The 15,086-nt window shown below is 50.5% G+C and overlaps 1 protein-coding gene across 1 annotated transcript; it reads left to right on the forward strand.

The window, feature by feature from the left end:
* Positions 1 to 4,548: 4,548 nt before the first annotated feature.
* On the forward strand, positions 4,549 to 14,395 carry LOC102423747 (DLA class II histocompatibility antigen, DR-1 beta chain-like). The gene is made up of 6 exons (XM_014447703.2): positions 4,549 to 4,716; positions 9,839 to 10,108; positions 12,273 to 12,554; positions 13,215 to 13,325; positions 13,768 to 13,791; positions 14,067 to 14,395. Exons 1-6 carry the CDS (start codon positions 4,617 to 4,619, stop codon positions 14,078 to 14,080), a joined length of 801 nt encoding a protein of 266 aa, XP_014303189.1. The 5' UTR covers positions 4,549 to 4,616; the 3' UTR covers positions 14,081 to 14,395.
* The last annotated feature ends 691 nt before the right edge of the window (positions 14,396 to 15,086 follow it).

Below are 15,086 nucleotides of genomic sequence, written 5' to 3' on the forward strand. Positions count from 1 at the left end.
TCAAAGACAAGCACACAGGATCCCTTGCTCCTGGGATATGGAAAGGAGACAACAAGTATAAGAAACGCAGGATGCCGAAACTGGTTTGGCTCAGTGGATAGAGCGTCGGCCTGCGGACTGAAAGGTCCCAGGTTAGATTCCGGTCAAGGGCATGTACCTCGGTTGCAGACACTTCCCAGTAGGGGGTGTGCAAGAGGCAGCTGATAGATGTTTATCTCTCATCGATGTTTCTAACTCTCTATCTCTCTCCCTTCCTCTCTGTGAAAAATCAATAAAATATATTTTAAAAAAAAGAAACGCAGGCTGGCCCAGTTGGTGTGGCTCAGTGGTTGAGTGTCAACCTATGAACCGGGAAGTCACCATTCAATTCCGGATCAGGGTGCATGGCTGGGTTTTGGGTTTGATCCCCAGTAGGGGACATGGAGAAGGCAACCAATCAATGATTCTCTCTCATCATTAATGTTTCTATCTCTCCCTCTTTCTTCCTCTCTGAAATCAATAAATAAAAATATTTCTTTTTAAAAGAGAAAAGCAGGTAATGATCTGATGTCTTTGTAATCATGTTCTTTTTGCTCCTTTTCTCTGATTTTTTAAAAGAAGGTACCTAAACCCGGTGCCTCTTGAAGTCCCCTTTATGCGACTAGTGGTGGCTTCCTCACTTCTGTCTTTTTGCAACTCAGATAAAATGCCTGCTGTGCTGATTCTGCCTTGAGATGCACCTTCCCCATGAGCAGGTACCGGAGTCCATCAGCACAGAGCTGCAACTCTAGTGGGAAAGGTGTGGACCTTAGCTTGGCTTCCCCAGACTGTCACACATCACGACTAGTGAGTTTTGAGTAAGTTATGATTGTCTGTTTGCTAAATTAAACGTGATATTCTCCCAGTTGCCTCTGTACAGCTGCCCACAGCACTGAATTACCACTGGGGTCGAGGGACAGAGTTTGTTCTCAAATCCAGGAACAGGAGTGACTTCTTCCCAACCTCGCCAAGGAATTCTGACTTTTCCACATTAACAGAAACATATTTTCCCAAAGTAAGCAAGACACACTTTCTGTTCTGATTTCAGGCGGTCTAATTTGCACTTAACATGCTGAAAAGCCTGAAATCCTGATGAGAACAGTAGGTTGGATTTAGGAATTGGGGGCACTGCTGTCTCTAAGAAGGGGAAGGTGTGTGCGGGAGCGCTGGGTGTGGTTACATAAGAGAAATACAAAGCTTGTCATTTCCAGAGAAGGGGACCATGGGGAGGCGGGCATCTTGTCCAGGAACCGGAATTGCTCCGCTGCAGCCGCCTCAGTTTATGGGAAATGCGGTCACTCACTGAAAGGAGTAGCTGTGGGCGGCACATCTGTGAGTGAGGGAGGGGAGCGCTTTCCCTGGAGGAACAGTCCCTTCAGAAGGTGAATGCGAGGTGGTCGGTGCAGTGGCTGAGCGTGTGGGTCTGAACACTTCGCTGGGCTCAACCTGGAGGGCACCTTTACTGCCTGTGTCCTTGCGAAGGTCCTTCAACCACCATCACTCTATTCTCTCCAACTGTAGGGATGAAGGGCACTTAGCTCACCGAGATGATGTGAGAATTAAACAAAAATCTGATGCAAAGAAAGTCCCCATATAATCCTGGCTACAGAGTAAAATGCTCAAAATTGCTCAATTAATTTTACTCACTTTGTATATTGAGGTATAATTGACATATGGCATTATATTAGTTTCACATAAAGATTGGATTTCCTAATATATATAAAAAGCCAGGGCCCTCACGACCAGATGGATGACTGAACAGTAACAGTAACAACCACACAGCAGCTGTGTGGGGCGACCAGGCCAGCAGGGGGGTTAGTGAGGGACGACCAAAGGACTGACCAGCAGGTTGCATGGTGTGACCAGGCCAGCAAGGTGGCAATTGGGGGAGACCAGGTCGGCAGGTGGGGCAATTGGGGGCGACCTGGCTAGCAGGGGGGGCAGTTGTGGGCAATCAGGCCAGCAGGCAGTGGCGATTAGGGGTTATCAGGCTGGTGGGGGGCAGTTAGGGGCAATCAGGTAGGCATGCAGGTGAGCAGTTAGAAGCCAGCAGTCTCAGATTGTGAGAGGGGTGTCTGGTAGCTGGTTTAGGCCCAAACTGGCAGTCAAGGGGTCCTCGATTGGAGAGGGTGCAGGCTGGGCTGACTAAAACCCCCAATCCATGTGCATGAATTTCATGAACTGGGCGTCTAGTTTGTATATATTGGAAATGAACACCACAGTAAGTCCAGGTAACATCTATACCACACATAGTTACTAAACTCTTTCTAGTGATGAGAACATTTAAGACAGTTGTTCCAACGTGGGGTACATGCCCCATGGGGGCGCGGGGCAATTTGATTTTTAAGAGCAGAAATTTGAGAATGAGTTATTAACAGTTAATTTTTTTATTTTTCATGGTTCTAGGGGCCTCATGTACAGTATATAAATTTATATTGTGACATATTTATGCATTTCAGTTCTCTACTAGTACTATGTTTTAAAACTTTATTTGCTATTTTTTCATATCACTTCATATTATTTTTTTAAACAATTTCTTAGTGATTTCTCCCTCAGTACTTCAACTGTCCTTTCGTTCTTTTATTTTTCTCTTTCATGGATGCCATGTTCTTTGGAAGCTTGTTTAGACCAAGTTAACGCGCCTTTAGGCTTCCTCCACGTGAATAGGAGCTCACTTTTTGAAGAATAGGAATCCTATGTCACAGGGGGCATCAGGGTTTAGAGATGCTTAGGTGGGGCATGGCCAAGAAAGGGTTAGGAACCACTGCTTTAAGATCTACCCTCTTAGCTGTGCATTACATCCTGATGACTTGTGCATTTCTTAGCTGGAAGTTTGTGCCTTTTGACCATCTTCTTCCATTTCACCCCCTCAATTGCAGTCATTTCGCTGCAGCATGGTCAGTATCCTGTCACTAGACACATGCAGGCATGGGGAGGACTGCACATCAGAACTGGGGCGTGAGAATTAACACGGAACTTCAATGGACAGCTGTCCTTTCAAGTCCACTGAGGATCTGAGAGGTACATGTCTGTTAGTATAACGTGTACTGATTATCTAACGTAGAACTAGATGTTCTAAATCACATGATGACATCAAAGGATGTACTTCCTAGTTTTCCATCGAGTTCCACTTCCTGAGCACTCTGTAATAATTTCATTAGCAAAGTCTCCTTCTACCTTTTCATAGAATAAAACAAGAGCAGTTGACTAAATAAGAGGACATGCCCCCAAGAAAATGAAAATATCCCAATGGGGACCAGGAGTAAAGAACTGAATGCTTTTCACATGAAACACTAGCTGTTCTAATGCAGAGCTGCTGGGCCAAAGGCTGGCTTTGAGTCCTTTCTCAGTCTCCCAGCCCCTTGAGCACTTTGGTTTGGACAGTTGGCTGATCACGCTGGTGGGTTAAGTGCTGTCCAAAAGCACGTTCCCTCCATCCCACACAGATCGCCTCCGCTAGCCCCTTTCTAACCAAGTGTGTTCCAGAGGGGCCTTGAGCTCAGTGACAGCACCAGGAGAGAACCCTGCAAAACCTTTTCGCTCGGTTTAAATTATTGAATAACTTTCTATTTCCTTCAGTGAGTGACATTCCCCCCTGTAATGACTCACTGGTTATACTGTCCAATCAGCAACTACAAGCCTGTCATGTCATAAGTTACCAGGGGAAGCTGCTCCTTGAAGTGTCCATGGAATCACAGCCTTTCCCAGTATTAAAACACCTGAAAGATCACAGTGGCTTTAACTGTGAAACATTAAATCATTTTCCCAAATCTGTATCACTAAGTTGAGGTACAACAGCAAAATAAGCCAGTCAGAGAAAGACAAGTATCACATGATCTCACTCATATGTGGAATCTGATGAACAAAATAAACTGATGAACAAAATAGATCCAGAGACATGAAAGCACAGAACAGACTATCGAACCTCAGAGGAAAGTCAGGGGATGGTGGGTGAGTGGGAAGAGATCAACCAAAGAACTTGCAGGAGTGTATGCATAAGCCATGGACACAGACAATACTGGTAGGATGGTGAAGTTTGAAGGGAGGGGGTGTGTGTGTGTGGGGGGGGGCTAGAGAAGTCAATGGGGGGAAAAAGGGACATATGTAAGACTTTCAGCAATAAATATTTTTTAAAATAAGACAAAATGGAAGGCCTCCTAACTTGCAATCACCTCCCTCACCCTCAGCTCCCAGCACACTCACTCATCCATTTGCAAAATGGCTCTTTCTGCAGGGGGAGCAAGAAATGCTCCCAAAGGCTCCAACTTGTGTGTTCATCACTGACCAGCGCAGAGCTGCCTCACAATAGGGCCCAACACAGTGTTTCTGACACAACCAGACCAAACCTTCAAAGCACTAAATCAAAGCAATGCTTTTAATGCAGGAAATTTTAAATTTCAGAAGAGGACCTTCCTACTGAATCTCTGACCAGCAACTGATGATGCTGTTCATCTCTGATGCTGATTGGTTCTCATTGCTAAAGAACAAGGAAATGAGTTCATCAGTTGGTGTTTTGGGGGATGTGGGTGGAGAAGGGTCACAGTCCTCACTGAGTGAGACGCCCCTGCTCCCTGCCCCTGTCCTCTCTGAGCTCCAGCATGGTGTGTCTGCGGTTCCCCGGAGGCTCCTGGATGGCCGCTCTGACGGTGATGCTGATGGCACTGAGCCCTCCCCTGGCTCGGGCCAGGGACACTCCACGTAAGTGCACCTTGGGGGTGAGCTGTTGTGGGGGAGGAAGAAAGGGAATTAGCTTTGTCACCATGTCCAGGCCATGTCCCTTAGAAAATGGTGGCATTTTATTCAGTGGCCACCTGCCTTTACCATATGGATCCCGATTCTTTCCACTACAAAAGGGGCTGGTGGTCGCCACTATGAGATGTGCAAGGGGCTCCATGTATCTCAGCCGTTTCTTCTCACCTCGCCTCCAGTAAACCTCCCCAGCCTGTGTCCCCTTCCATCGGGGTCTTGAGAGGACTGAGAAATAATGATCTCAGACTGATTCCCACCCAGTGCTCCATTTACTGTATGAGTTATCCCTAAAAGGAAAGTTTCTCTGGCATTTTATGGGGAGTCAAAGGAATTAGAGGGTCTCTCTTTGAGGACCCTGTGTTCTGTCCTCAGCAGAATCTGTAATGTAGGCGCCTCTCCCGACTATGTGAGATGTATCAAGGGGCCTCCCCACCATCTCCTTTCCTTTCTCCATGAACCCCTTAAGACAGAAAAAATTCAGAGCAATAATTGCTTTGAAAAAAATATACCCCAGGGTTATGGGACAGAGAGCATGGACTCACCTGACGTCAGTTTAAGTGGTTCGGGAGCTCTCCCTGAGGAAGTGACACTTGAGACACATGAGACCTGGATAATGAGAGACGCAACCGTGAGAAGATCTAGGGGACAAGTGTCCCAGGGAGAGGGAGAGGGAGAGGCCACAGTGTGGGAACGTGCTTGCCATGTTGAAGGGGCAGGAAGAAGGCTAGCGAGGCTGCAGCAGGCGAGCAAGTTGGGGAGTGACACTGACATAGGAAGAGGCTGGGGAAGACGGGAGACAAATCATATTGGGCCCTGACGGGCGGGTAAGAAGTTTGAATTTTATCTGAAGAGACATGGGAACTCCTGAGAGTTACAGGAGCGCCCATGTATGTTTATTAAAAACAATAACCCCAGCTTCCAGGGGGGATTGGATTGCAGGGTTCACAAGAGGAGTCGGGGGCCCTTGAAGAGCATGGAAGATCGCCCAGGTGACAGGCTTTGGCTTCAGTTAGTGTGTGCGGCAAAGGCAGCGGGAAAGGGGAAGTGAGCAGATCTGGGGTAGGTATTTCCAGGACTTGTTATGGATGAAATGGGGGAGGAGCACCAAATTAATAAGGATTTTATCTTCAATAATTAGAATAAACTTGGTGGAGATGTTTATTGAGAAAGGAAAGACTGTGTACAAAATTATTTGAAGGGGGTGGTTAGGAATAAAGGTTTTGTGTAAGTTGGAAATGATTTTTTTGACATTTGTGTGGAGCTGACAAGAGGTCAGTTGAATACAGGAGCCATGAGTTCATGGCCGGCCAGGGCAGGCAGGGTTGGTATTGGTGTCATTGACACATGTGCTGCATTAAACTCCAGGGAAGTGGAGGAGGAGGAGGAGGAGGAGGAGGAGGAGAAGGAGGAGGAGGAGGAGGAGGAGGAGGAGGAGGAGGAGAAGGTGGAAAGAGAAGCAGACAAGAAGATGCCAAGGGTCGAGCCCAGAGAACCAAGGACCACTGAGTTAGCAGAGGAGACTGAGAAGGGGTGCAGGGTGTTGAGAAAAACCGAGAGAAGGTGATGCAGGGCAGTGAGGGGAAGTAGATTTTTCCAGAAGGGAGTGGCCAGCTGTGGTGAGGACTGCTAGGAGTCAGGGAAGTGAGGAAATGCAGAGCAGTGAGCACTGGGTTTGGTGAACGTGGTGTTTGCAGTCAGTGGAGTGTATGAGACGGAACCTGATTGGACCTTTGAAGGGAGGACAGGAGCTGAAGACGGGAGGATGATTACAGGTGACTCTGAGCAGCGACCTCAGGGAGACTGTGCGCTGGGCTCAGGGAGTCAGCTGGACCTAAAGCATAAGAACAAAGGAGCCTGATGAGAAGCTGGGGACATGAGAACCAGAGATGCTCAGTCATCAGCGAGGAGCCACTGGAGTGACCTTGAAGGCAGAGGTGACTGGTTATGAAAGCCACCAATTCCACAGCCACCGTTTATTATTCCCAGAGTAGACAGTCACCACCTGGGGATGAGGGTGGAGTCATGGACAAGACAAATCTGGTCCCTGCGGCATGGAGCAGCGTCACATGGGCAGTTACTGTGCACCAGGCCTGCATTTGAGAGTGTGACTCTCATAACCATCCTGTCTCACCTGCAGCAATTATAACTGTAATCACCCATGGAATCTGATTCAGAGAGTTTAAGTAACTTACCCAGACTCACAAGGTTAATTGTAGAACCAGGTACATAGTCTAAGTCTCAGTATCTAGGAAGTCCCTCTCTTCTATGTCAGCATAGTCCTTTCATAGTAGGTGCATGTATATCCTGTTATATACAGAGGCCAGTGTTTTTGTCCTTGTGTTCAAAATGATATTTAGTGATAAAATTAATTAAAGACAATTTCCAAATGTTGATGAAAACATTATTTGATCTAGGAAGTTAAGGAATAAAAAGATCTTATGAGCAAGATTTTTATTGAGTGCTTATATGATCTGCACTAGGAAGAATCACTATTTAATTCCATACTTAACAATATCCTGTGAGGAATACAGTATCAATAAATCTATTTTAGAGATATAGAACAAGGCCCTTCGGTGCTACAATCTGACCCAGTGTGAGAGCTCATGTTCTAATTTAGATTCCTCATTCTAGACCTTGGGCTTCCACCCCCACTGTGAACAGGGACTTGCTGGGTCTGACTTGCTGCTGAGATTTCTGATGTTCCCATGTGCCAGCGTGTGTCTCAGCGTTGGGGGCAGCAGGTGCAAGGGCTGCTAGTTCCAATATCCAGAAGGAATTTACACCCATTTTGCATTTACAACTGGGCTCACACAACACTGTGGGCACGTGAAGAACACTAGGAAGTTTAAAAGCACGCCTCTGCCTCAGCTTTCATCAGAGGCTGGGCTTGTGTTGCCAAAGGAAATACAGGAGCCTGATTTAAGCTGAATTTCAGAGAAACGACAATTAGTTATCTTAAATCCAAATGTGCTGGGAATTGTATATTTTTATTTGCTTCATCTGATGTCCTTTCAGTTCAGCCCATGAACATGGCCTGATAGTGCTAATGACACAGGCTACCATGAACAGCAACTCACACATGTTTATTTTTCAACCTTGTCATGTGTCAGGAATGTGCTAGAGAATTGGTGAAAAGTTAGATAGATTGAGTCTGACCAGAGTGCCCTCCTCTCTGCCATCACTTCTATGTGAAGGTCTCCATCTAAAGTCTGGGACCTGCTCCTGTTTGTAATCTGTCTATGTGAGGGGGTCATCTCAGCTGCTCCCCTTCTGAGGGACCTGCCTATAGAAATGAGAGTCCACATCCTGCCAAGGCTGGTAACCTGATGCCTCCTGGTATTACTGGGAGCAGGAGGCAGGTAGAATGGAATTAGTTGGGACTTTGAACAGGAATCAGATGGCCGTGCTGTAGCTGCTCCTGTGGACAAGCAGTGGGCCAGTGGCTGGGAGATTAAGAAAGAAGATGATGTGGGAGATAAATAATGACTCAGTGATTGGGTGGCGACGCAAAGAAACAGGTAGATCTTGGTCCTGAATAAGTTCATTTTGCTGGAAAAATAGTCTGCACTGGGACCAGATTCCTAAAGAATATAAATTCCATATAGACCAACCCTTTCCACAGACACAATATTGGCTAAATTTTTATTGAGATTCCCAACTGCTGCATAATCAACAGTGGCTTTTTCACCACAGATTTTTCAGACGGTTCACCACACCTCCCTCTTCCCACCCCGGGGACGTCTGCAATATGTAAAGCCATGTCTGGCTGTCACACGGGGGTTTCTCTGACAACTGGTGGGGATGCCGAGTGCAGCCCACTGTGTACACAACACCGACCGCAACTTCACAGAATCATCTGGTCCAAACGTCAATAGTGTTGAGGTTGAGAACACTGCTGGACACCGGCTGTTCCTGAAAATTCTAGACTCACACTTTATACACACGCTCCTTCCAATGCAGCTCTTCACGGTTTATTAAGAAAAAAAAAAAAACTAGACAGTTACACAAATTCCCCACTTTCTTGTTGAATCCATTCAATCTTTTATTTTGCCTTCTGTGATGTTGGTCAAAACGTCATGAGTTGTGGTCACTCATCCCTGCTGACCTTCCCGTCTCTCCTCCATGAGTCGTGCATCGTGGGGAGCCCCCTGTCCTCAGTCAGGGCCTCCCATTTCTGCAGGGACTCTCTCCACACCAGCGATGGTGCCAGAGCTTCCATCCACCCCCTGCTTTAACCACAGGTGTGCTCTGTTCTCTGTGCTTCCTGGGTTGGACATGCAGGAAAGAGAGGGCGCCCTATTGGGATTAGGGTGTAACCCCTGAACCTCCTCAGGGCTCTCCCTTACATGCAGCAGAAGCCCCCTAACTCACCCCAGGCTCTCAGCTCCCGCCTCCTCCAGGCTCCTGTCCCCTCCCCCCCACTGTCTGGGCTCAGAGCCTGTTCTCTTGGTTCCCAGGAGGCACATGGGTTCTCTCAGGCTTCGCAGGTGGCATTGCCTTCACCTGAGATGTGCCCCCTCCCCCACATACAGCGACCCTCCCCCACATCCTGTCACTCAGAGGCCCTGGCCCCGCCCCTGATGGGACTTGGACCCTGTGGTCCCTGCTCCAGGCCCCTTTCCTGCCATCTCCCTCCTGTGTGGATGCGCCTGTGGTTGGGCTGTGATGGGCACTTTGGTGAATTCTAAGCTGCAGAGCGGAGGGCAATGCTCGGTTTCCTTCCTGGGTCCTGGGCAGCTGGGGCCTGGCACGAGGTCCCCTGCGCAGGGGGTGACAGGAGGAGGAGGGTGTGGGGAAGGGAGAGGCTGGGGGTGAGGGGGTGGCATCTAGGAGGAGGCGGTGATGGCACAAGTCCTTGCCCAGCCTGGAGCCCGGGGCAGCCCAGTGGGTGCCCAGTGGCTGAGGGTCCCAGGGGTCTCCCTGCCCTGCGGCCTCCCTCCAGCCCAGAGGAGGGGCTCCGGGCGCTGGCTGTGGGGGTGCCGGGTCCTGTTTCCCCACCGCCTGGATGCCCGCACTGGGCGGCGTCGCCATCTTCTCTCACCAGCATGACAGTTCCTTCCTGTCCCTGCAGCGAATTTCCTGCATCAGCTTATACAAGAGTGTCATTTCTCCAACAGGACGGAGCGGGTGCAGTACCTGTACAGATTGATCTACAATGGGCAGGAGTTCCTGCGCTTCGACAGCTACGTGGGGGAGTTCAGCGCGGTGACTGAGCTGGGGCGGCCCATCGCTGAGCACTGGAACAGCCAGGAGGGCCTCCTGGAGGAGAAGCGGGCCTATGTGGTCACGCTCTGCAGACACAACTACGTGGAGTTTGAGAGATTCCTGGTGCATCGGCAAAGAGAGCGCAGAGGCGGGGGTGGGAGGAGGGGGGACTGGTGGCGTAGGAGGGTGCCGGGGGTATGCACACAGGGCTGTGAGGAGCACCCATGAGGGGCCTGAGGGCAGCTGTGGGGACCCTGTGGTCCTGTCCTGTGTAGGGGCGTTTCTGGGGGTGCGCAGCCCTGTCCAGTCAGGGGAGGGTTTGGGGAGCAGCGGGGAGGGAGGCAGGGGGAGGTGGGAGGAGGGAGTCGGTCTGTCTTGGCCAAACCCCCCCTGACCCTGAGCCCCTGGAATAGGGGTGCTGGGTGCCCAAGCCTGTCCCTGGACGGAGGGTCAGGCTAGGAGTGAGGGGCGGGGCCTCCGAGGCACCTCTGGCTTCTCTGAGCTCCTTTCAGGTCTCAGTGTCTAGTTCCCCCCTCAGTGCCCCTGTGTTTACAGAGGGGGTGATGGTGAGCCAGGGTCTAATTGTAATTGTGTTACTTAACACACTGATCTCACATCTACACAGGCTGACAGCATTTAAGTCATTACATGTTAACTGTTTAGGGTTCTGACAATCTATTTTGCAATCTGTTTTTATCTTATTCAATATTGCCAAATACTCAGTTGAAAAATTATTTTTTACTTTAAATTTATCCTTCTTTGATTTCTAAGGTTCTTGAATATTTTTCACGTTTGTGTTGGCTAATGACTGTTCTGCTCTAAGAATTGACTATTTCCCGTCATCCCTGGGGTCCAGGCCTTTTTCTCAGTGATTTTTCGGGTTCTCTAGGCAGCAAGACGGACACTTTGCTAACATTGATTCAGCATTTTCTCCAGCTCCTGGCTTGTGTTTTGATTCTGTTTTATAACTTTCCATGTTAAGAATTTAAACATCTTTAAGGTAATGAAATGCACTTAGAAGTCGCTAACAATGACTTACCATCAATCATAAATCTACCCTTATGAGATGCAGTAAAAATGTTTCCACCAGGCTCCTCCTCCTCCTCCTCTCCTCCCCCTTTACCTCCTCTTCCTCTTCCTCTCCTCCATTTGTTTCTCCTCCTCCCTCTTTTCCTCCTCTTCCTCCTCTTCCTCCTCCTCTCCTCCATTTGTTTCTCCTCCTCCTCCTCCTCTTCCTCTTCCTCCTAGTCCTCCTCCTACTCCTCCTACTCCTCTCCTCCATTTTTTCTCCTCCTCTTCGTCCTCACTTTTTCCTCCTCCTCCTCCTTTACTTTTTCCTCCTTATACTCCTCTTCCTCCTCCTCCTCTGCATCCTCCAATTTTTCCTCCTCCTCCTCCTCCAAATTTGTATTTATTGAGCCTAGTATCAAGCAGGAAGCACACATGTTAATGAGTCCCAGTCCCAGCCCCTTCCCTGAGCTCAAATGTCAACTTGAAAAGAGAGACAATTATAAAATGACAGGAATCCCAATAACAGGTCGGGTTCTTTTGAGAAGGAGCGGGTTGCTCAGTGAGTGTCACTGTCAGTGTTATAATGAGTGCTGCCCTGCTCCTCCCTCTCCCTCAGGACTCAGCCCCCGGAGCTAGGGAATCCCCAGTCTTTCCTGCTTCCAGGGAGACCATCTCTGTGTTCTCAAGTGTGATCACATTCCCAGGACTTCACACCCTGAGTCCCCATCTCCCCAAGCTGTTCCCCAGTTTCTCCCTCTGCTTTCCTTATGTTCTCTCTCCATATGTGATAAACAGCTGACATACAGTGATGGCTACGTTCCAGCCGCTGTTTCACATGTTTCAGGCCCATTGGTCCTCATATGTCCTTAAGCGGTGAGTTAGTATTATCACCCCCTTTGCAGGTGAGGAGCTGAGCAGAGAGGATCTCCAAGGATCACCCAGTAAGAGGCACAGCCTGGATGTGACCAGGCAGCGCTGCCCCAGAAATCACACTGGAACTCACACACTCTGTGCCTCGCAAAGATTTGTAAACACTTCATTCAACAATGAGTAACTGTTTCCAGATGCGAAAAATCCCCCAAATTTCCTCAACGTCTCTCAAATCCAGTGTCCCGGGCTGTAGACGGAGATTCAAGGCCCATGGCACTACCTCCTGCTGGGCCACAGGGCGGTAGGAGGGGGTGCCTGGAGCCTGGAGCCTGGAGCCTGGGACTGGAGACAAGGCTGAAAGGGAGCCACCAAGGGCCTGCCTGTCCTGCTCATGTCTCCCTCCGCCTTCTCTGTCCCAGCTGAGCCCACAGTGACCGTGTATCCTGCAAAGACCCAGCGCCTGCAGCACCACAACCTCCTGGTCTGCTCCGTGAACAGCTTCTATCCGGGCCACATTGAGGTCCGCTGGCTGCGCAACGGCCAGGAAGAGGGGGCCGGGGTGGTGTCCACGGGCCTGATCCGGAACGGGGACTGGACCTTCCAGACCCTGGTGATGCTGGAGACAGTTCCCCGGAGCGGGGAGGTCTACACCTGCCAAGTGCGGCACCCCAGCAGCACCAGCCCTGTCACCGTGGAATGGAGTGAGACGCCCTCTGACCTCACACGCCTCCCCCCTCAGGGGCCTTTGCTTGTCCCTGAGGGTCAGGGTCCCCTCTCCCCACACCCCGTTTTCCTTTTCTCGTGTCTATCCTTCAGCACAGGCCACAGGGTAGGCCTGTGATCGCTTCTGTGGACACCCATAGCCCTGGGAGGCCGCCATGCCTGCCCTGCTTTGAATTTCCCACACTCTCCCCGTCATGGTGCCCCTTGGCCCTGGGCACCATCCCCAGTGGGCTGGGCGGGTGCTTCTGCCTGCGCTGAGCTGCCCACTGTGATCTGGGAAGAGGTGCGTTCTCCACAGCGTGGGGACCTTCCTGCACCAGGAGAGCCCTGTCTGCTGTGCCATCTGCGGCTCTGTCACCCGGGCCAAGTCCTGGAGGTCAAAGGCCCCGGGCTCTGCAGCCTCAGAGGCCGAAGCAGTGGCCTTGGGTCAGGTGTGAGGGGACCTGAGGCCAGTGCCTGGGCCTTGAACCTGCTCAGTGTGACTTCAGTCTTTTTCCCAGAAATGGCCAATTCTTCCAGGGCATCACCCACCCCCTCACTCCCTCTCCCATCCCTCAAAAATAAAGCTCTCAATCCCAGGGTCTCCATTAGAGACGTTGCTTTAGGCCAAACCCACTGAAACCAGCTTCTTCTCTCAGGGGCCCAGTCTGGATCCGCACAGAGCAAGGGGCTGAGTGGAGCCGGGGGCTTCGTGCTGGGGCTGCTCTTCCTCGGGGCGGGGCTGCTCATCTACTTCAGGGCTCAGAAAGGTAAGGAGCCTGCTGGCAGCCGAGGCCCCGAGATGGTGGGGAGAACTGGGGCTTTGCTGGGTGAGCTCTGGGTATGGCAGCGCCTTAGAAGCCTCTCTTTCCCTGTCGGTCTCACGTTCCCTGGAAATGCAGAAATAACCAGCTCCCGGTTCTCAGGGTGGAGACATGAGGAGTCATGGCTGTGGGAGTAGAGAGGGGTTAACACTCACGGGGATTTGGGTGCAGATCCTGGGGCACATGGAGGAGCAGGCCCTGTGGTCACTGATGACACTGGATGTGACAGCTTCGGGTCCACTGCTCTCAGCTTCTGCTTTTGTCCCTGCTCTGGTGTCAGCGGGTGGGGGTGCTGCTAGGGAAGCTCAGGTGGCCTGGGCGGGGACCCTGTGTTTGGGGACACACTTACCTTCATATCTTTAAGTGGCATCTTCCTTCTCTTTCCCAGGACACTCTGGACTTCAGCCCACAGATATGGCTCTCTAATCCTCTCTCAGGGACACTATCGGTTTCCCTAGAGCAGAAGGTGCAGGGGACGAGCCAGGGGACAGATAGCGGGGAGCCTGGGTGTGGCTCTGGTGGCCGCTTACACTGCAGGGTCTCCTCCCGCCTGGTGAGAGGCAGCTCTAAAGCAGCTTTGGCTCCTGTGGCCTCAGAGCTTTTCTTCCCACTTGGGAGCCCCAGCAGGAGGCCTGGGAGGGCAGCGCCCCTGCTGCCTGGGCCTGGGAACAGCTCTGTCCTCTGCAGGACTCCTGAGCTGAGGTGGCCATGGCGACATGGAGAGGAGAGACTTTCTGTCAGGCCCCTTAGCAGCCTGAAGAGGTTTCCTGCTGGGCTCTCACTCCACAAGGAGAGCCGCCTCGGGCTCTGGCTGGGTCCTGGCTCCTGACCCCGCAGCCGCTCCTCCCTGCTGGTTCCTCCCGCCCTGGACCTGGAGGCCCCAGTGTCGACTGCAGAACCTTAGCTCCATCCCTCCCTGTCCCTGTGTGTTCAACCCTCGCTGTCTGCTGAGCACCTTAGCTCACCTCGGCCCACATTTCTTTGTAAAATGTTCCTCAATTAAATATGGAGTGAGATCATCTGCCTCACAGGCTTCAAGGGCAGAAAGTGGGAAGAAAAGCTTTCCTTGTTCCTGTCCTGCTTTTTCATGAGTTTTCCCTCCTGTAATCGGCCTGGTTCCTGAGCCAGGAGAGAGCCTGCCATGGACCTGAACACGGTGGTCTCCTATGTCGGTGTTTCCCAAAGACAAGCACACAGGTTCCCTTGCCCCTAGGATATGGAGAAGTGACAGCAAGTATAAGAAACACAGGCTAGCCCAGCTGGTGTGGCTCAGTGGTTGAGGGTCAACCTATAAACCAGGAGGTCACCATTCAATTCCATGTCAGAGCGCATGCCTGGGTTTCTGGCTTAATCCCCAGTGGGAGGTGTGCAGATGGAAGCTGATCAATGATTCTCTCACATCATTGATGTTTCTATCTCTCTCTCCCACTCCCTTCCTCTCTGAAATAAATAAAAAATATTTCTTTTTTAAAAAGACAGAAAAGCAGGCCACTTGTAAGGATATGATGTCTTCACTGTTTCTATAATCATGATCGTTTCACTCTTTTCTCTAATTTTTTAAAAGAAAATGTCTAAACCCAGTACCTCTTGAAGTCTCCTTTTATGGTTTTAGTCTATTGATGGCTTCTATAACTCAGTCTTTCTGTGCCTCAGATAAATGCCTGCTGTGCTGACTCTGCCTTGAGATGCACCTTCCCCATGAGCAGG

The sequence above is a fragment of the Myotis lucifugus genome, unplaced genomic scaffold (assembly GCF_000147115.1).
Source record: "Myotis lucifugus unplaced genomic scaffold, Myoluc2.0 scaffold_697, whole genome shotgun sequence".
NCBI classification, from domain to species: Eukaryota; Metazoa; Chordata; class Mammalia; order Chiroptera; family Vespertilionidae; genus Myotis; species Myotis lucifugus.